Genomic DNA, 23,495 nt, shown 5'->3' on the forward strand with positions numbered 1-23,495 from the left:
GCCATGAAAAACGAAGCAGAAATGAGTTCTCCTCTTCCGCCAGAAGTAATTACGATATTGGTTAGAACAAGAACATTTATTAGAATTAAAGAAATTAATAAAATAATAAAAATGTCTGGAATTTCAAAGAGAAATATTATAAAGAAAATGAAAAAGATTGCATAAGAATAAGTATTTACTTAACAGAGTGGGATTTATAATGGTGAAACTATATTATGTCGTGTGTGGAATAATAAGGTAAATAATGTAGTAGACTATATTATGTCTCCAATAGCCTGAATATATAAAAATATTTGTTTACTATAATGACAAATTATTCCAAGAAATTCATATACATATGTTAATGAAGGTTCAAAAGTATTTGAATTCATGTACAAAACAATGTATGTTATAAATAACTGTATAGATCTAAGTAAGTATATATTTATTACACATTGTATTGTAATTATTATAAAACCACGTGTATATTACAGAAGGCATATTATTAATGACACACTGCCATATCACATTGTTTCTTGAAACTTAAGTTTAATATGTAATAGATCATAATTTTATTACGTTATCATTTCAAGGTAGTTCCTATTGTACTTGAATTCATGTGTAATATAATTTGTGTCATATATGGGCCTAATTTTGTGCATAATTGTAGCATAATGTATTATAATTATTATAAAAGTACGTGTATATTACAGAAGGCAATTATTAACGTTGCACTACCGTATTACATTATTTCTTGACTCTTGAATTTAATTTATTGTTCACTATTTTATAATGTTATCACTTCAAGGTAGACCCTATTATAGCCTATACTGTCAATATTTACTGAATACACAAACCATGATTTTTATTTATTCATTTAAATCTATGGACGCAGAACTAACCATCAACAATCTGTTATGTTGACTGTGTCATTCGAGTGCGGCTTGCAGTAAAGGTGACGTCATGCGCAGACTGAACGAAAACACGCACAGCTTGTCCCACACCTCTACTATGTTTCCACCATGCTGGAGGTTGTGTAAAATATACACGTCTAGATTTTGATGTATAGATTTCTCCACTAACTGACACATTGTGTTTATCCTCATTTTCAACTTCAGAATCAGACAATCCAACTTCTTCGATGTTGTCCTCAACTTCGCTTGTTTCTGTATCTGATTCGTCTAAGACAGTGGTCGTCAGCACTCGCTCAAATTGGTAATAGGTAAGGAGTGCATCTGAATATCCGCGGGTAAGAGACGCACTGTGCTAATGTTCGTTGGGCTAAGACATCATTGACTATCTTCTCCATGGAGGTTTCACGAATTGCACATGTCGACATAACTATCTGACTATGTCTATGAACAGAAAAAATGAGAAAGACAAGTTCTCATAACAAGCAGGAAATTGTAAAAAAAAAAAAAACTGACAGCTGTTAATCCATTGTTGAAGAGAAATATCTATTTCAAACATTCAAACGATAATTGAAAATAAAATATAAATAAAAAAACTTGAATTTCCTACCCTTTCTTTTACCAAGGTCCATAACAAGTTTGAATTGTATTATATTTTATGAAGATAATTTTAAAATATTTCACAGTTTGTCAGTTTACGGTACAACTGACACTAATTTTTTTTTAAATTGATTCGAAATACTTAATGAGCTAATAATGAAAGACTAAACCTGTGGACCTTATAGACCCCCGTTGACATTGCTAGGGTTAATGTGTAGTTGTGACGTTCCGCGTAAGCCATTCTTGCGCGCAATTATAGTTGTGACGTTCTGCTTAAGCCACTCTTGCGCGCACTTTTCTGCAGTTGTTGCAACAGCGCACTCCATAAGCGCTGTACTGCAATTTAAGGTCCGAATATTCTATATATCTCACATGGTTCAATATTAAAAAAAATACTTAAATATCTAAAAATTAAAGTTAAATCCAGACTGACATTTACCCAAGATTTATCTGTAGTAATGTCACGAGAGGTCTGAAATTTATCTGGGAAATCTCAGACCTCGAGTGGCATTTATTAGGACTATTTCGTGAATAAAATAAAAATGTAAATAATATATCCCTAAAATTCGATCACAAAATGTTAATAATTGTATATTAACGAATACTTAACCTATTCAGACTTTGTGAAGTTGAAATAGATGAATATCGATTACTGCAATAAAGAAATTCGATATTATTCAGTAATGCCATTTGCGAAAAGCGAAATAGGCTACAGGTTTAACAATGTTAATTACATGTACTGCACTTTTCTCTTATTATTATAACATAAATACATTTTCATTATCTGCTGAAATCATAATTTAATTTATCATTCATAGTGGGGACAGCTATATACCAATGCTTATGTATTCACAGCGAGACATGTTGCTACACAGTGAAGCCATCTCTGTATAGATAGGCCTAATTAAAACACGAATTTTATTACGCCATATGGAAGGCGGATTGATCAAAGACGTAATTATTATTATGAAAGGTCTATGGGTTTGATATGCGATGATGTTACATAAATTTAACATTAATTGTTTAATTTCATTCACAAAATTCAAATTTTATAGGCTAAAATTATAGTTACCTGCGGAAGCAGGACCAATGTCAGCTGCGCCTTATTTCGACCGTTACAATCAGTGCTACACGAAAGCATTTTTATAGCTCGGCAAACGCAGTCTCGCTGTAGTGTGTAACGGAACTAAAGCTGCATCTACACAGTTCAATATTCCAATCGCGTATGCGTGCAATCTGGGAAGAAGAGCCTATTGAAAGAATCAAGTTTAAAAGGTCTTCGAAAAATCGAAAAATCGAAGGAGGAGAATTGGGAGGACAAATTTAAAAGGTACGCAAACGCGTCCTTGCGAGGGGTTGGGGGCTGTAAGAAACTAAATATGTGAGCTCCAAGCCTGTTGGCCACTAGTCTCACTCCAGGTTACTCTGCTCCAATGAAGGAGCTAACGCGGCGCGTCAGAACGAAACAGAACAGATGTCCACCCTTTCCTAAATCATCCTAGAACTAAATGAGCTACAGGCTTGGAGTTTGTTTTAAAAATAACTTCCATTTTCGAAGGACATTTCTCCCGCTTTGACCCTTTGTACCAGTCAACACCAAAAAAGTTTCCCAATGGCTGAATTTTTCGTGTTTTCATGTAAACATTTCTGACTATGACTGAAAGGAAAGAGACATTCTGCATTTTCTTATCATTCAAATGTAGATTTAAACGTACGTACGTGGAGATTGAATGTTTCTTTACCAAGGGTAAAAAGAAAAAATTCTATCTGATTTAATATAGGATCTATGACGCGATATGTTTAGTATAGCGAAGATTTTGCATGTGGGGTAAATTTTCATTATATTGACATTTTAACCCTTAATTACTATGTAAGACATTTTTCATTAACGCAAACAGATGCAGCTTCAAATTCTGTACGTAGCTATATGAGCCGTTCAGAGCAGAAGTGGTGTAAGTCAAAAATGGGTAATGAGGATTGAAGTAAACATTTCATAAAATACAGCGCAAAGTAAATTAATATTCAATGTATTTAAACTATTAGTAGTCAGTGGATTGCAAGAACGACATATGAATTGCTACTTTGCGCTGTATTTTACAGAATTTTTACTTTAAACCTCATTATCAAATTTTGATACGCCACTTTTGCTCTGAACGGCTAATATATTCACGTATTTTTGTTGATTACTATATATTTTACGGAAATGTGGCAACCCCGTTTGATTAGAAAAGGATAGCGCTTATGGTGAAATTCATGAGAAGGAAAGAGACGAATAAATTCCATTCTCTGCTCTACTGCAATAATTTAAGATCCGAATACTCTATAGCAGTAATTGTCGTCAGCACTCGCTGAAATGGGTAACGGATAAGCGGAGCCGTCTCGTGTGCCCCGTCGTGCAGCACAAGAGGTAGAGAGCATACCCGCTAGCAGCTACGAGTGCATCATAGTACAGTGTGTTCTCCGCGGGTAAAAGACGCTTGCCCCAGGGTGCTCTGAGCTGATGACCACTGCTCTATAGGCCCGATATATGTTGCAATGAATTATAAAATTAAACAATGAGCTATCAGTCTTAATTTAAAATGTCGCAATAATAGACTAGCAGTTGTAAACCATCCAGCAAGTGAAATTTTTCCTGGATTTTCCAGATCTGATGGACAGTTTCCAGAAACAACAGCTTTACAAATTTCATAAAAATATTTCTGATCAGTACTGAGATCATGAACCTTGTTCGTTGTATGTATTCATGGTAAATCTCTCTTATTTGAAGATAATGACACAAAATGCAACAGTTCATAATGCTTTCCGTATACTTTCAGAGTACCTTTCTGGTCTTATAGTACCTGCACAAGGAACGCAAGTGATGAAAAGGAAGCTCATTCATATGTATTTGGAATAGGCTATAAGCCATCAATTGCCAATTGTTACTGTAAGAGTCGGATAAGTTAACACTATTTTTTTGCACATCATGTAAACTGCCATACCCTAGCAATCAATTGCTAAAAAATTAGCTGAACAGATGCCTGACATCAGAAAAGAAATTATAGACTGTGCAATTATTCCGAACTCGAGGCTGATGTAATATGTTTCAAGTATTCGGATTCTGGCTCTTTAAGTATCGATATATCTTCCTCTTTTACTCTCTTTGATTAAACGCATTTTAAATATTCCGTGGCACAGCGTGTTGCCTTTTCTGCTAATCCTTTCACGTTTAAGATAGGAACTCTAAAAATTGTTCTTTAACTGTAACAGTTCTTTCGGCTGAACCTTCGAACTTTGCTCCTGTCAATAACAAAACTTTTACTTTGTTTTTTGTATGATCCCTGTGTCGTTCAATACAGCCGATGCAGTGGCTGAAACTATACGATCGGAGATACCAAATCGATCAGATATTTTTTTCCACAGCACCCGCATTTCACATTTGTGAATAATTCCCTATTGGTTCTTCTTTATCCGTAATAGTTAAATAGAAAGGATTAAAATAGATTCAGCAGTGAACATTATCTGACTAGCCTATTATTAAATGGTTCACAACTGGAAAATTGGAGGAAATGGCTTTTTAGGGTAAAGGGGGGGCGATTAGGCCCAGAGGGCGAATAGGGACAATTTTAGAAAATATTTAGTATCAGAGCCATCAACATTGGTTTGTAAGGTGCTCAATCTCATAGGTTACCTTATAATCCCTTAGAAGCTGATAGAACTAGAATCGCAAGGAAGTAGTCTTTCTTTCTTTGTGAACCAAATCATTGTTTCTAGGAGGAAGAAGTTAAATGACATAACTACAGCTGTTTATTTTTAAATACTCCACAATGTTCTTATTATTGTATAGTGTGAATACTGTTTAGAATCTGATACAGAGATTCTTGAGTCAGTGTTGCCAACCGTTGAAATAACTCACTAAACCATTTCGGGTGAATCAGTCCGCTCTGAGAAAATAAAATAATTAAGTATAAAATAATCTCTAAAAGTCTACAGTTCTGTGACAGTGGTATATGATTAATGACTCGCCTTTCTCAGACATTGTCCATTGTTTGATATATTAGAAATACATGACGTTTCGGTAGTTAGGTCTAATCTTCTATTCAGGAGTTTTTCATGATATTGATAGTTTTTGTTTTTACTTTGAAGTGGATAAACATTAGTCCTTTCCGCTAACAATTCGGTGGTCTAGTGGTTAAGGTACTAGATTAGTGTTTAAGAGTTTTTGGCTTAAATCCTTGCCTGCGCTAACGTCATGGAAATTACAAAAAAAAAAATAATAATAATAAATAAAAAGTGTCAGTATCACGAAAAGAGCTAAAGACGAGAGCAGATCCAAGTCTCGAAACGTCGTATATGTATTTATAACATAGATCAGGCAATGGACACTGTCCATTGTCGAGGTGTTTTAATATTATCTTAAATTTTGTAGAAATTAAAATCTATTATTTTTACGAGTCAGTTCTTTTGTTTCTTCTACATCCCACACCTAGTGTTTGTAATAGTGAAAAATTATTGCAAAATTAATTAAACAAATTATAAAAACTACTAAATATGTCTGATAGGTATATTGAATTCAATTCAATTGAATTTATGGGAGGGGGCACTATGGCTCATCGCTGCGACCTGTTACGGTCAATTGCGCTGACCCTTAAGTTAGGCGCATTCCCAAACCCACACTGGCTGACTACACTAAGGTTCGCTGTGTACCCAGGTGTCGAGTAGGCAACCCCCCTCGACCCTAGCCACCGTGCGTCGCCAGCCGGCAATCGGGGAATGCTACGGAATGATGACGAAACGGAGAAATGGTGATGGAATTATGTAAATGCCTAATATGGGGAAAAACGGGAGAACCCCGAGAAAAGCCCAACTGTGACCTTGTCCGCCACAAGGGTCACTATGGATTTTTCAACGAAAATTTCCAGACTTGACCGGGACTCGAACCCGGGCCGCCTGCGGTCAGAGGTCTGACTACTTAACCACCGCAGGGGTTCTGATATGTATAAATGGAGCGTTTTTGTCATAATTTCACATTCCTCAAAGTGGTCCCTTTCACCCATCTACTCGTATGTGGCTCTATTCACCCGCACGAAGTCGGTCGAATAGGACCATGCAGTATGTCGACTTGATTCAAAACATTATTTAATATTTGAAAGCAACGAATTTAAGTTTAATATGGGAGATAGATGAAGAAACAGGCTACCTAACTAGAGTATAGTTGAAACTGAGTTCCGTTGCAGACAATTTTCCATTTAGTGGTCCTATTCACCCGTCTTACCCTACTTAAAGATACTTATATAAGCGTACTTTAACTTCAAAGCTCAATAGAGTCCTCAAGATATTATTAAAAATGGCTGAAATTTTACGGACTACATGAGTCGCAACTTTTGACGGGTATTACATAATCGAAATAAAAATATCATTTTTTAATTCCATCCTACCGCACAACTCCCAAGACTTCATCCCAACCTATTCTTAACTATAAGAGATGATAGATGAAATGAGGAGGACGTGGAGAGTGTTGGTGGAATGAAGAGTTAAACGGGAGTACTCCGAGAGATATCCTCTATCAGTCTGCTTTGTCCACTACAAATTCCATCATAACCAGGCTGGGGATCGAACCAGCACGCGTTATGCACACAAGATAATGCTGTTTCAAGTCTGTCCACCAAATTGAATCCCATAGATTTGTATTATATTGTTTAGTACAGAAATCAAGTATATCACTTTATTAAATGACAGATTAGGCCTATCCCCAATAAAGTCTTGTCTGCAGAAATTAGAGACTAATACGTGTAATGTGAAAACAGCTGTAATATTTGATGTTGTTTCACACTTCAATTTTGTTAACTGTGCGCGTGATGTACATACGACGAAATGTTATCATTCACGTATTGAATGTGATACAGATTCCATTCCTATTGTGTAAGAGTCCAACCTGTAAGGCCGTAATGCAGATAGTCATGAGCCATATGTTTTTATGTAGCTTGTACTTTGGATGCTATCAGTTCAGAAGCTGTGTGGTTTGAAGTAGATATGGCCTAAGAATTGATACGCTTCTTTTGCATTCTTCATGGAGCCAGGCCGGTGAGCTAGGACCCGTATAATGTATCAAGTAGTCACAACGATACTCACTCAGAATTTAGAAATATTACACATTGAGTTCCAAGGGATCATTATTGTTTATAGATTATATTAATGATTTATCACCATAATAATTTATGTCCAGTAATGATACAAGTGTCCCGCGCCGTAGAGTCGTGATATAGGCCTAAGGCATCTTGCCTAGGACTCGCGTTAAGGAATGCGCGCTGGTTTGAGTCCTCATGGAGGAAGAAATTTTCTCATGAAATTTCGGCCAGTGTATGGGACCGGTGCCCACCCAGCATCGTGATGTACGTACTTGGGAAGCTATGATAGGTAGCGGAATCCGGTTGCGAAAGCCAGCTATAACGGCTGGGAGGACCATCGTATTAGCCACGCGATACCTCCATTCTGGTTGGATGATCGTCCACCTCTGCTTCGGAATGTGAACGTAAGGCCAGCAGCCGGGTGATCTGCCTGGGCACTTCAAAGGCTTTGGCGCCACGGATTAATATTATTATTATTATTATTATTATTATTATTATTATTATTATTATTATTATTATTGTACTCTATAATTATATATTCAGTCAACATTTTACAATACTCTCATTTTTTAAACGTTTTCATTCATCATAGTGTAATCAAGCTGATTTAAGAGAAATATTCAATGTTCAATTTCTAAAGCAATTTAGTCAGCTGTTTTCCACTGCAGCTCATTGCCTACCAATTCATTGATCCGAAATTTACTTTTATCAGAGAAAATACGCATTTGTTCATAAATGTTGAACATTCAAACGACATAGGATGTCCAAATTAGTTCACACTACTTGTCTCAATAAATTCTTATCGTTGCTCACGACTTCAGTAATATTCACAAGGACAACGTGTATATAATTTATACTCCATAGTTCATTTAGATTTACAATACGTTCCATTCGAGAAGAGAACCTATTAGCTCTTTAATAATTTAAAAGGAAAAAATATTCCGGGGGCGGGCATCGATCCCGGGATGTTTGAATTAGCATGCCAACGCACTACTGACTGAGCTACTGAGAAACTTAACCGGATACACTCTCAATTGCAGAGCGTTGGTCCCGGGAACTATACGCGGCCCCGGAACAATTTTTCCCTTGAAATTATTCAAGTCTGCTTCACAGGGAGCTTCACCTGAAAGCCAGATTTGCACAATATATACGTCACTGTAAATACGTTAACAGAAAACCACAATTTCAAGTCACACAGAATTTGTGTGTACTCGATGTGGGTTTCTAGCTTCTTGTCAACTCACTCGAGGTATGTGGATAAAAAGGGAATAATTGAGACGGTGTCGGGTGAAGTTCCTGGGTAGGTCAGTCGGTAGAGTGTTGGTGTGCTAAACCAAAGGTCCCAGGATGGATACCCGGCTCCAGAACAACTTCTCCCTTGAAAATATTTTAGTCTGCTTCACAGGGAGTTTTACCTGAAAGCCAGATTTGCATACTAATAGATCTTTGTTATGCTCTGGATGCCTAGATTAGATATTAGATTAATAGGCCTAACTGACCTGGAACATGGCGACTTGGCCTTGAACATACATTGTGAGTGTTCCGCTCTGTTACATGAGTAACATGACAGAGGTTACTGCGATCTTCGAAGAGCTCACTTACTTCCATGAAGTAGTTTCCCAAAACACGAACTAAGGGCTCACAGTCAGATGATAAATTCACAGCACTTTCATCTGCCTTAGAATATATATGTTATAAAGAATTTCTTTTATCTCCTGCATGCCCTACAATGTTAATCTAGTCCCGAGCCTTTCGTAAGTTTTAATGTTCTTGCATAAGTCTTCCCATTATTATCAACATATTTTGAAATATGTATCTTTGATTTGAAAATATTACGCCGCTACTCTCTTACAAGCCAACGTGTCCTCGCAAAGCAGAATAAGTGAATGGGAAACGGCCACCTACAATTATTTTTTCATAAAACTCATTTTAAATGTTATGGCGCAGTTTATCGTGGCTATAAATGATTTCGCATAGAGAAAACTTTCAGAACTGCTCTGTATTTACTGAATTATGCACATCTTTGAGTTTGAATATAACTGTTCCATCACTGTTTAAAATATCTCTTCCACAGATTGCCGAAATACAACCTGAAAATACATCCAATTCGAAGTGATGATATACTTGGCTAAAGGAGAAAGTGAAAATAAAGGTTTTTGCAAGATTAATAGAATATTCATCCTATAGATTGAACAGGCTTCAGAACCTAAAACGTTATATGTTAGTAGTTCCTGTAATTAATTGGTTGAATGTGTTGCAGTGTCAAAAGCGTGGGCTTCCCGACTACGTGCAGCTGGGCGGTGCGGAGGGTCTCGACACGTCGCATCTGGCTGTAGCCGACTCCATCTGCGGACTGGATTCAAAACCAGGTCAGTGAAGCCTGTCCCTTTTGCAGTCAGATGTGACAGTCTTCTTCGCCTCCTCCTCCATTTCTCCTCATGTATAGGTCTCGCAAGCACGGAATACCGACGGAAGGAATGCGAATCAAACACTGCGATAAGGAAGAGCGGGCGAGAGGAAAGGTCACGAGATAACTTGAATGATATTCAAGAGTACAGTCGGAAGAGAAATGACATCGATAGAATCAGTCTTGCATTGTGATGGTTACATTACGACTTTAGTTTCTTCCATTGCATGCGAATGCGTGTCTTGTATCGCACTGTATTATTATTTCATTCGTAAACATATATTGCGCGTTTAATTAGCTTCGAATTTTTCTCTTGTTACGTTCTTTATTTCCACAGCGATGTCCTCATTTGTTCATCTTCTTGGAAGAGACAGTACTTCCATTGGCTCGCACCTCTCCCCCTCGGCATGCCAACATACACACGTCAAAACAGACAGCAACGCCACCATTGGTTTTCGGTAATCGTTTCTTGCGCGGGCTATACCTTGTTTTCTCCCATCCATTCTTGCACTTCTTCGCGTCTTTTCATATTTCTCCTCCTATTTATACCTTTTGATCTTCATCTTTTCTTTTCCACTTCCATGTTTATGTAGTCAGCACTCCGAAGACTGATTGCAATCCCATAACTGACGCAAATAAGACATCACTTATGAGGAAAATAAGTCAGGAGGTAATGTGGTAGGGTGACCAGTTCCTTCCCAATCCATAGGCCTACACACTTCTCTTACCAGTAACGTAGTTCAGTGATCACACATGAGATGTAGGCAGCAATTGTCCTTCCTCTGACACATATCGCCAAGTGAGATGTACTAACTGGTAATAAATGCATCAGCCAGAACCTCAATCAGAGATACCGCTACCATTATCATTGCATTTCTCTTTATACACTAATTCTTCTTCCCCTTCGCCATCATCTTCCTTTGCTGCTTTTCCTTGCTCTGCTTCCTTCACTCTTTGTTTTTTTATTATTGTTTAACACCGTTCAACATTTACTTGGAGGATTTAGTAAAAAATTGTTTTTAGAACATTGAAGGGATAATAGTACAGTAGTAGGAAGAAGAATAAAGTGTATAAGATTTGCTGATGATATGGCGTTGTTAGCAGAAGAGTAGACGACACAAAAGGATATGCTACTAAAGCTGAGTGACATCTGTCAAAAGTATGACTAATGTAGTCGCAATGCGAAAGGACAGGGAATTTTTCAATTTGCAGATTCAGAATTCACGGCGTCTCTCCTGGCGGTCTTCACCTGCCTTGTCATCGAACAACAGACGACAGAGTCTTCTCGACTCCTCCTGCACTGTGAAATGACACAGTTCATTTCAATGTGCAGATTTACACCAGCCACCTGCTCCTCGTCCAGTTCCGTGATCATTTTGATCACATTTCCGTCCCCCTAACGTATGTGGTACCTAAGAGCTTACGTCCATTTTCGGTTTTTCCCCCTTAAAATATTCTAGAGCTCCTTCATTGGAGCAGCGTAACCCGGAGTGAGACTAGAGGCCAACAGGCTTGGAGCTCACATATTTAGTTTCTTGCAGCTCCGAACCTCTTGCAAGGACGCCTTTTACGTACCTTTTAAATTTGTCCTCCCAATTCTCCTCTCTTTTTCGATTTTAGATTTCAAAAGTATGGGATGAAGATGAATGCAAACAAGATGAAGACCATGGTTATCGGAAGGAAAATATAGAAGGTAAATGTGCGAATTCGAAATGAGACATTCAGTCGGCTAAGGTGCTTGCCTGCCGATCCGGAGTTCTGTTCGGGCGCGAGTTCGATTCCCGCTTGGGCTGATTACCTGGTTGTTTTTTTTTCGAGTTTTTCCCCAACCATAAGGCAAATGTTAGGTAATCTATAGCGAATCCTGGGCCTCATCTCGCCAAATATCATCTAGCTATTACCAATCCCATTGACGCTAAATAACCTCGTAGTTGATACAGCATCGTTAAATAACAAAGTAAAAAATGAGACATTAGAGCAAGTGGACAGCTTCAAATACATGGGTCTGAACAGTAACATGAGATGCTGCCAGGAAATCAAAAAGAGCATAGTAATGACAAAAGAAGCTTTTAATGTAAGAAAGGAACATCTTCTGCGGACTTCTGGAAAAAGAAGTAAGAAAGAGACTAGTGAAGTGCTTTGTGTGAATGTGGCATTGTATGAGGCAGAAACATGGACATTACGACGAATTGAAGAGAAGAGAATAGAAGCATTCGAAAAGTGGATATGAAGAAATATGGAGCGTGTGAAAAGGACAGACAGAATAAAGAATGAAAGTGTTGGAAAGAATGGGTGAAGAAAGAATGATGCTGTAACTGATTAGGAAGAAAAAAGGAATTGGCTGGATCACTGACTGAGAAGAAACTGCCCACTGAAGGATGCACTAGAAGGAATGGTGAAGGAGAAGAGTTGGGGACCGAAGAAGATATCAGATGATAGAAACATTAATATATGTTAATCGTATGCGGAGGTAAGAGGAAGGCGGAAGATAAAAAAGGAGGGGCATTTTCACAAAACTCGTTATCTACATTTTTTTTCGATTTTGAGGTTTCCGCTTATCCTTATGTTTTTGGGTCAGGAGAATCTAATGGTGCTATCAGAATTAAGCTAAAGTTAGTAAGTATATCAGTAAATTGATCTTGAAATAAAAGAGATTTTTCAACACTCGGTATCTACAGTTGTGTATTTTAGAAAAGAGTTGTCTTGAAAAAAAGAAGATTTTGTAGATAACGAGTTTTGTGAAAACGACCCTCGGAATGATAGGTTTGCAATGAAGGACCCACCCTTGGACACAACATTATGAATGAATAAATTCCTATTTCAGTCACTGCTGTGTTTCTTCCAATAGTTTTCTTGTATTAGTTTTCCTTTCTTCGATTCACGTATTCTTATAGTTCCCGACAAATTTTGATCCCAACAACAAATTTGATCCAGTGATTACAATACTCCCTCTCTCAAAATAATTCTCCTACGTATTCCTTGTCCATATTCTCAATATCTTATCCTTGTTTTCTTCTCCCCTCTTTGAGTCTACCATATTTCTTCTACCCATAGCAGTTAGACTTCAAGGATGTTGTAACATTCTCCAGATTTTTTGGTACAAAAATGCATTTATGATACCTTCTCATCAAAGCATTATATTTTATAATAATTAATGCATTTTAATATTATTTAGTTTTCAATATTAATTAGCGCATAATTTCTTCTCTACTGTAACAAAAGTTCTATTCCATTCTCTAAAATTGAACTAAATAATTCATTTAACCATAACATACTATTTTAAAGTCCTATTGCATTATGAAGTTTGTTCGTCTTTTGTTGAAGTCATGATACAGTAGAACTATTTTACGATTAGACACAAGGAATTTCTGCATGAGGCATTTAAAATATTTTTGAGACACCGCTCTCATCACATCGACAGACATAAGACAGTGTCAAAGGTTATAGTGACCTGTTGATGGGACTGGAAGTGTTGAAGAGAGGGAAACTACATCTTATTTTACCTTTTTATTGGTTAATTTTATGACGCTTTATCAATTGTAATGTTTATCTAACGTCTGAGTGAACTGAAGATGGTTATGCCAGGAAAATGAATTCAGAAATCAGCGCATAGTGGGATAGAATGACCTTATTTGTGGACAAAATTAAAAACATCAATTTTTACCATTTTATTCATTCGAATTACTAATATTAGAATTGTCGTGTAATTGCCCATATTTATTAGTTTTCAAGGCTCTGTTGAAAATCAGCGCGATAGCACTTGAAGCCCCACACTCGGCGGTCCTGAATTCCTTATGCGCAAATCGACCAGCACATAAAACCGACATCCCTACTACTACCCAATGACGATTAGCTCGTGAAGTTTGAGCCTTCTGCCACTCTAACGACATTTCGAGGCGTTTAATGACTTAGCTTTGCTTCGCATATTTAAATAGCCCATGTGTTTAAAGAAAGCGTTAAAATTATTACTATTATTATTATTATTATTATTATTATTATTATTATTATTATTATTATTATTATTATTAAATTCTGGAATGGGAGTTGAGGTTATACATGTACAGTACGAGTTTGTTGTGTTTGGATATATTCCATTATAAAATTGTTTCGAGTTTGAGGGGTCAGTTCGTAATGAAAATAAAATAGGGAAAACAAGTTCCATCTTTGTTGCGACAATCCTTTAAGGACTCGTAAACAAACACAAAGCAAATACGTGTAGAATATGGAGAACTGAAAAACAAGGGAAAGAAATTGGTTATGTTTCATAAAGAACGAAGACACAGACCTCTCTAACAATGTTGAAATAAGTTTATTCCTCGTTTATCTCCAGGAGACTTAGTCGTCTATTTTTCTTTCATTTTCTGGCTGTCAGAAAAGATTGCAGTAACAGATGATATTTACTCGAATTATGTAATTTCCTTCCTTTAAAAACTGAAATGTTATTTTGTGGACGGTTTCAAAAGAACTACAATCTAATTTCATAATAATACATGCTATGGAATTGTAAGACATTTTCAATTTTAATTTAAAAGTAATATGAAACTGTAAGTCCTTTGAACTCACCGGAGTGCAATATTTTAAAGCTGACGTATGAACGTAACTTGCTTTCTTTGAATTTAAATGGGTTATTAAATGGTGGCGAGACGAAGAAAACGTTTGTAACTGCAACGTGCTTTTGTATTGCTAATTATTAAGCATACAACAATAATAATTGTGATGATTGCATATTAGCAGCAGTTACCATTACACTATATATTAAAATAGTTGGCGATGAGGTGATCTAATGTTAAATATTATGTTACCGTTTGAAATTGTTCACATATAAATAATTTAGGTCAAGGCTTTCCGAAATCTTTAAGTTCCATTCCAAGAATGAAGGAAGCACATAAAGAAAGAAAGACGGATGGATGGACAGATAAACACAAACAAACAGGCAGGCAGATAGATAAGTATATAGACGGATTTAAAAATTATGTTTTGATTTTATAGAATGGCATGTTATTGTTTAGAAATTTACATTAAATCAGATATGAACTCTGTAGGTAAAAGGTAATATGGGATGTCGTTAAGTATGTTTTGTCATAGCCTACATACCTGATTGTTTTTCAAGACACTTGCACTGACATAATTTTACTTTAGCTGTTTTCCAAGAAAATTTTTATAACTTTGTGGCGATACTGGGAATTACAATTTTACTACTTATTTCAATTAATTTTACACACATACACACGCAAGCAGACACACAGAAGGTAGGTGAGCCAAAATCGGCCAGGGTTAAGGTTCGAACATTTTTAATAATTTTCTTGTGTGAGAAAAAATCCTGAAAAGCCTTTAGGATCCCTCTTACCACTATTAACAGGAACTAATGCGTACTTCTTACTTATTTAACGTTGATGTTATAATTTTAGATTTTAAAACGGTACATAAGGGCCACCTTGAGCACAAGTGAACCCTAGGTGCCCCCCTATTTCAAATAACTTTAAAATTATTCTCCAGATTCTATAGACATAAAATAACATATTTGTTTTTAATATGATATATGATCTTCCAATCGCAGTCCTGACAGAAGGGGCATAAAAAATCTGGTGGCCATTGTTACCATAACCGATGAATTTTGTAGGACCAAAAATTAATCTTTACGTAGATTCTTCGCCCAACAGTGAATAATATACTGTGGAATCCCGGCCACCAAGTCACTCAATTGAGTACGCTCCTTCTATGATGGGAGTTGACTTAGTATTAGGTATGTCAACATAGGCCTATATGTTGAACATGCAGTAAGGCTACAAAAGGGAAAAAACATTAGAGGAGAGGGATTCGATCCGCGGCTGTGGATTGAACTTCTGCGTAGCTCAATTATTAGAGCGCTTGGTACGTAGAACCAAGGACACGGGTTTGATCCCCTGCGCCGGAGCGAGTTTTTCTCCTCTAATAATCATTTATGATAGCTGCCAAGTATATAATTTTGTTGTAGGGATAATAGCAGGTTATTTCACTTCTTGCTGCCGTGATGGGTTAGTTTATTTCCTACAACCAGCAACGAATGAAACACTGAAACTGCTAATGATTTACTATGAGCAATATTACTTTATTTAGGGCGCATATAAGATTCTGTAACTCTGATATAGTATTTGCCTCATTTTCCGCATCTCAGCATTAGATTCCTTACAAGAGCCTATACTGCTGAAAATAATTATATATGATAATACAGTACATAAATAATTTACGACTCTGATTTCCCGCCATTAACAAATCACTACGAGCTTATGGCCGATTATACGTCATTGATTCAACATAACATGTTCACATAAATTCATTGGTCACAAATTAATCCAGCAATATTTGGTAGACCAATATTTTCTGGAGAAAGCGCAAAAATGACATACCTAAGGAAGACCAGAAGGTATTACTCACTGATAAAATAAGAATCCTACAAGATTTCGTAATTTCCCGATCACCTCAGCAAGATCTCTTAGCAGGAAAAAGTGATTCTGCCCTCTATATTTCAAGGTAGTTCGCAGCTATACCAAGATGCTATGTGTATTGTTGGAAAGCATAGCAAACTTGATATTTCCTGAAGTCTCACCTACAATCCGCAATGACCTGAAATAGCTACTGCTTTACTCTCACATGAAAAAAAGACACAATGATCGTTCCGATATTGTTACTTCCATTTTCGAATTTAAACTCAAGAACTTAAGATCGATAGGTTTAAGATGAAGTATTTCGCATAAAAAACACCATCCAGAGGGAATATGTTTCATTGCTATGAAAGCAAATAACTTTCAAAATGTCTGGCTTTCTTCATTTAAAATAAATCTGAAAAAAAAAACTGTATTTGAACTTCTAATGAACTTAGTTTGCAGCATTTGCACTAGTTTATTTTTATATTTTGAAGTGAGACCTAAGGTAACACGCCAGTTCTCTAGATTCTTAGAGCGTAATACTGTCTGAAGTACAATTAAATAAACCTTCCAACAATATACACGTAATGTACTTACCTTATTAACATATATACAACATATATTATGCAGCAACCCATCAGAGAGAAGAAAAGAAGATTGAGGATTGGAAAGTGGAATGTGAGGACTCTTTTACAAGCAGTTGGAAAGCATGAAGGAAGAAATTAGAAGAAAAAGAGTGAATATGATAATAATAATAATAATAATAATAATAATAATAATAATAATAATAATAATAATAATAATAATGGTTTATATTAACTGGCAGAGTTAAGGCCATTCGGCCTTCTCTTCCACTCAACCAGTATGATAGAAAATTACTACAATGCTATGAATATAACATAATTAATACAATACAATACAATTCAAAGCAATACAATACTACAATACAAGGCAATATAATACATAATTAATATAATATAGTGACAATTCTTTTCATCTTCACAAATAATTATGTAATAATAATAAGTAATAATAATAATAATAATAATAATAATAATAATAATAATAGTAATGAAAGTCATACCTAAATTAAATTAAATTATTAAACTCGATCACAATTATAACTTCAATTTGACTGCGCCCGTAAGAAATTGTTCAGCCTTTTCTTGTTCTGAGGTAGAGAATTCCATTCACGGGGGACTGAGACAGTAAAAGAGGATGAATAATGGGATGTTCTATGGGCAGGAATTGCTAGGATTTGGCTCTCCTGTGACCTGGTGTTTAGATTGTGATTGGAGGATAAGTAGTTAAACCGGGAACGAAGATAATTTGGAGTAGAAGTGTGGAGAACTCGAAACAGAAGAGAGAGCGAATGAAGTGTTCTATGGTTACTAAGTTGCAGCCAGGATAAAGATTTGAACGAGGGTGTAGACACTATGGGAATATCATAAATGAGGTAGGGAAAATAATGGTGAGTTTGTAAGTGGTGAATTTAAGATGTTTTATTCAAGTGGTGAGTGCAAAGGAAGTCATGGTGTTCGTGTATTATTAGAACCACGTTGAAAGATAAAGTGATATCAGTGAGTTATGTAGATGACCGGATGATAATAGTGAGAATACAAGGGAAGAAAATAGACTTGGTGCTTGTACAAATTTACATGACACATAGTGGATTAGTAGACGAGGAAGTGGAAGAAAGCTAAGAAAATTATGACAAGATAGAAGAGATAGTTGAGAAGGGGAAGAAGGGAGCATGCGTAATCCTAATGGGCGACTGGAACGCAGTACTAGGAGAAGGATAAAATGAAAGAAAAGTTGAAAAGTATATATTGGTGAAAAGAAGTGACACAGGAGAATCTTTGGTGAATTTCTGTAAAAGAAATTCAATTATTGTTGAAAATACATTATTCCAACAACATAAACGAAGAAATATACATGGACATGTCCAAGGGACGAAAGCAAATATCATATAGATTATATACTAGTACAGGAATGATTCCGAAATTGCTTAAGATATGCAAAAACTTTACCAGGAGGGGATATTAACACAGATCATGTTCTACTGATAGGCGATATAGATATTCGTCTGAAGAAAGTAAGAGGAAAATAGGTGACGAAATTTGAAATGGAAAAACTGAAGAACGAAGAAAATTTCAAGCAAATTTTCAAGAGAAAGCCGCTACATTAGAATCCACACCTGAGAATAGTAATGAGAACACGTCGGAAGTTAAGGCACCAAAAAAATAGTATTTTAGACGCCTAAAATATCTCTAAACCCTCCTAGTACCAATGGGGTCAATATGACCCCAGTAGCTCTTTTGAAAGAAAAATCTCCGCCATTTTTAAAACTATAATTTTCAAAATTTATGACTTTATCCCTTTCAGTCAACTGTATCCAGTGATGTTTCATTCATTTTTATATTTTCAACACATTAAAAAGTATTCATTGTTTCTTCACTGAGTACCATTGGGGTCTATATGACCCCCATTAAAAATTGGCTTTTTTCTTTGAATGTAACATTATGAAAGTAGAAATGCTGATCGTTACTTGGAACATCTGTTATACGGAAGTCTTGCAACAATGAAATATTATTTCTTACCCATTGTTAAGGTTTCTTGCCTAAGTTTTTATTAGTGTTTTGCCTCACTGTGATGTAGAATTACATGATGAGTGCAAGATATTTGACTAGTTCAGAAATAGGCGTAATTGTGAATGAAGAAGGTAATTAGGAAGAGGAATATAATGAGGAACATAAATATAATGAAGAAAAATCTGATGATGATGGAGAGATTGATGCTATTATAACAGAAGATTGTCAATCGGCTAAAAATTCTGATGATGATGATGATGATGATGATGATGATGATGATGATGATGATGATGATGATGATGATGATGATGGAGATTTAGAAACTATTATTCCTGAAATTTCTAACATCTCAAATTTGAATGTTTTCAAGGAAGTATATTTCACCTACCAATTATTTATTACAACAAAAAACAGCAGCAATAATAATAGATGTTCCGCGCCGTAGCGTCGTGAGCTAAGGCATTCTGCCTAGGACTCGCGTTACGGAATGCGCGCTGGTTCCAATCCTCATGGGGAAAGAAATTTTCTCATGAAATTTTGTCCAGTGTATGGGACCAGTGCCCACCCAGCATCTCGATGCACTTGGGGAGCTACGCTAGGTAGCGAAAATCCGGTTTCGCAAACCAGCTCTAATGGCTGGAGGGATCATCGTGCTAACCATACGATACCTCCATTCTGGTTGGATGATCACCCACCTCTGCTTCGGCATGTGAATGTGAGGCCAGCAGCCGGCTAGTCGATCTTGGCCCTTCATGGGCTGTAGCGCCACGGATTTACTTTACTTTTTATAATAAGTAAATATCTTGAATAGAAATACTGTTGTTTTGAGGTCCAGAAATGGAAACGAAGTATGGAATAAAAGTCCTGTTAGATTGCATCAAGGGAGGCAGCCAGCACGAAACGTAATGAAGACGGCTCCAGGTCCAACGTGGCATAGTCTGAGGAATGTAAACACTGTGCAGTCAGCTTTTGAATTATTTATGAAGCCCAGCATTTTGCAGAATATTTTGAAGTGGACCATCAAAGAAGGTAACATTACTTACGGTAACAAATAGATAGATATTCATAGAGAAGAATTTGAGTGCTTTCTTGGGCTGCTTATACTCGCAGGAGTGTACAAAGGTCACAATGAGGGCATAGTGAATTTATGGAACACAGAGCACGGCCGACCTATTTTCAATAGCTCTATGGCTATGAACCGTTTTACCCAAATATCACGCTGTCTTCGGTTCGATGACGCTCAACAGCGGCAACAGAATCGTAGCCCTGATAAATTGGCTCCTATAAGGGACGTATTTGAACAGTGGGTACGCACATTACATGATGCGTATTAACCACATGAGAATATTAATTACAGTTGATGAACAACTGGTAACTTTCAGGGGCAGGTGTCCTTTTTGGCAGTATATCCCCTCAAAACCCGGAAAATATGGCATCAAAGTATGGGCTGCTTGTGATAGCACTAATTACTATGTCACAAACCTGCAAGTATACAAGGAAGAATCGAGTCAGAGAAAAAGAGTAGTATTGGACTTGACTCAAAATTTATCCCTGAGTGGTAGAAACATCACAACAGATAATTTCTTCACAAGTTTGGACCTGGCAAAGGAATTAGAAAGAAAACAGATGACTCTGTTAGGAACAATAAGAAAGAATCGCCGTGAACTACCCGCAGAATTTGTCACAGCAAAGGGAAGGAAAGCAGCTTCAAGTCTCTTCGGATTCCAGGAATCCACTACGATAGTTTCCTACTGCCCAAAAAAGGGTAAGGTAGTGACTCTGCTGAGCACTATGCATTTCAAAGAGGAAATAGCTGAAGATGAAAAAGATAAACCTATTATGGTACTAGACTATAACGCAACAAAGTCAGGTGTAGACACAATGGACAAATTAGTAGGACATGCACTACAAAACGTATGACAAGGAGGTGGCCCATGGTTATTTTATAATATTTTGGATATTAGTGCGCTCAATGCGTTCATAATTTGGCTGGAGTTAAATCCTGACTGGAAGAAAAAAACCAACTAGAGAAGAAGAGAATTTCTTCTTGAGCTGGGAACATTTTTAGTACAGAAGAACAGAAGTAGGCGCACCAAAGTTCTTCCTGATCGTATTTCAACACAAGTGCAAAGTGGGACAAAACGTGGACGATGCCACTTAAATGTGAACGTTCTGTGGACAGAAAGTCTCCAAAAAGCGCATAAAATGTTCATCTTTCGTCTGTAAACAACATTCCTAGTTGTTTTGTTTCAATGGTAAGGACGTATATGATGAAGGCGGAAGGATGGCAAAGTGTAAAATGTAAAAATGTTTGTATACATAGCTGTTCTGTTTTCAAGGTAAACATGTATGTTTTTATGCCAATTCATTAAAACAATTGCATTACTACCGATATATATATATATATATATATATATATATATATATATATATATATATATATATATCGTGTAAATTACTTGGGGTCTATATGACCCCAGCGGTACTCAGTGTAAAAAAAGAAACCTGGTAGTAGGAGGGTAAAACAACAAAAATAGGGCAATAAAAGGGATTGAAATTATATTGAATCACTCATAATTAATAAAGTAAACATCCATAAGATTTAGATGTAGATTCATTTTCCGGGCTGAGAGGCCGTGGTCTATTAGTTGGTTTTATACCAGACGTTTCGTCTGGTATAAAACCAACTAATAACCACGGCCTCTCAGCCCGGAAAATGAATCTACATCTATAGACTCCGGCCGTGAAAGCCTACACTGCAAAATCCATAAGATTATAAGTAATTTAACAAAGTGCACTGGAAATGTAGTTTCTCTGTTCTATAGACATGTTTCACTTGTATTTATTCATCCACAAATTCACGTCCATAATTTAAGTTATTGTACAATGAACAAGTAACTTTTTAAGACTAACGCACAAATTTCTGTTACGTTTATGGGACAAAATCAATTTATACGATGAAAAAGATGTCTCAACGTATATTTATGTGACTGGAGCATACTTAAACAGTATCATCCTGGCTACATTAAACCCCTCAGGAAGCTCACAGTCATTCCCACTTGGCACATTATACACAGAATTAATTGTTTCATAGTCACGGTTTCTTGACAAAACATTGTTTAGCTTTTCACACATTTTAGTAGCATTCTTTCCAGGAGCTTCTTGTAATCTTTTTTTTTTAAGGCACATGGATTCACACAAAGACAGACTACTAGCTCCCAGTTGTTGAATAGTGTCTACTATAAAAGTGAAATGTGCATCGATGTATGCTAAATCATTTCGTCAAATATCATCTCGCTATCACTAACGCCAAATAACTCAGTAGTTGATGTGATGCTGTTATATATTCCAAGTAAATAATAATAATAATAATACTTTAATAAGTATTATTATTATTATTATTATCATTATTTACTTTAATAAAGTTTGGCGTACCTTGATAACTTTATCGTACATAAGAATTGCAGTGATTCGTGTTTCGTAATCAAGTTTCATTTGCACATGACGTAGATGTGATCAAGTAGACGGTGAAGGAAAGTTCTTTGCATAGCGAAGCTTCTAGCAATTGCGCCTCAGAAAGGAATAATAAGTGACGTTTTCATTTGTTTTTTCTCATGTTGCACGAGAGTTTTCTTGATTGAAGTGGGAATAAGGAACTTGACTTTTGATTTCCTCGTCTACTCTGCAGGACGTATTCATTCACTTCCGTGTATATCTGTCTTCCTTCTGTATCACTTTCCATCTCATTCTGTCTGTTTTATTCTAGAAGGTTTTGATACGGGATTTCTATGAAGATATTCGTTACTGCTATTGTAGTTGGCAACTGTCGACGATAAAATAACGAATAATAAAATGAATTTGCGCAGTATCCCATGCTAGGAGCTAGAAGCTTTATTCTTGCATGATATCCTTACAGATAAGCAGATTTTTTTTCAAAGTTTTGTTTGCATATTTTACGAGGCGATATTAATCAATTCTTAACCCAACATGTACGAATTTATTGTATCTCAAAACAAATCTCATTGATTCAAATAATCACCTTTTAAACACTGTACACAGAGCACAACGGACATAAAATTTTAAGCGTTTTAAAAAATTAAATGTCTGTCTTGGTCTGGAAACCACTTTCCCATAATATTCGATACTGCTTAATTCGATGGAAACTTGAATTCTATTTTCCCATTTTAGTTTCGAAAGTGATAGTCTAAAAGCACTAAATCTTGCCATTCACTTCAAAACAAATTTAATAAAATGTTAGCAACGAAATTAAGTAATTGAGAGCTGGTGCATTGTCTTGCAGAACAAGCACAACTTCGAAATTTTTACCGCAACGTTTTTCGACGATGGTTTCCCAAAGCTTAATAATAAAGAATAATACGCTCTTGTTGTACACTTAACAGCAAAAAGAATGGGCGATCTTGGTCGATAGAAATGCTAAGTTCTATCACGCGGTTCACTCCTGTAAACGAAATGCACTTCAAGGCACTGCCATGGAT

General features: G+C 36.2%; 1 protein-coding gene across 1 annotated transcript in view; it reads left to right on the plus strand.

The window, feature by feature from the left end:
* The window catches only part of LOC138705023 (corticotropin-releasing factor-binding protein), a 706,376-nt gene that overhangs the window by 612,891 nt on the left and 69,990 nt on the right, over window positions 1-23,495 (plus strand). Inside the window, exon 6 of the mRNA XM_069833566.1 lies at window positions 9,858-9,966. Within this exon, the coding sequence (XP_069689667.1) occupies window positions 9,858-9,966 (109 nt within the window). The remainder of the gene's footprint in view (window positions 1-9,857; window positions 9,967-23,495) is intronic.

This window comes from Periplaneta americana, chromosome 8 (genome assembly GCF_040183065.1).
Source record: "Periplaneta americana isolate PAMFEO1 chromosome 8, P.americana_PAMFEO1_priV1, whole genome shotgun sequence".
In the NCBI taxonomy this organism is placed as follows: domain Eukaryota; kingdom Metazoa; phylum Arthropoda; class Insecta; order Blattodea; family Blattidae; genus Periplaneta; species Periplaneta americana.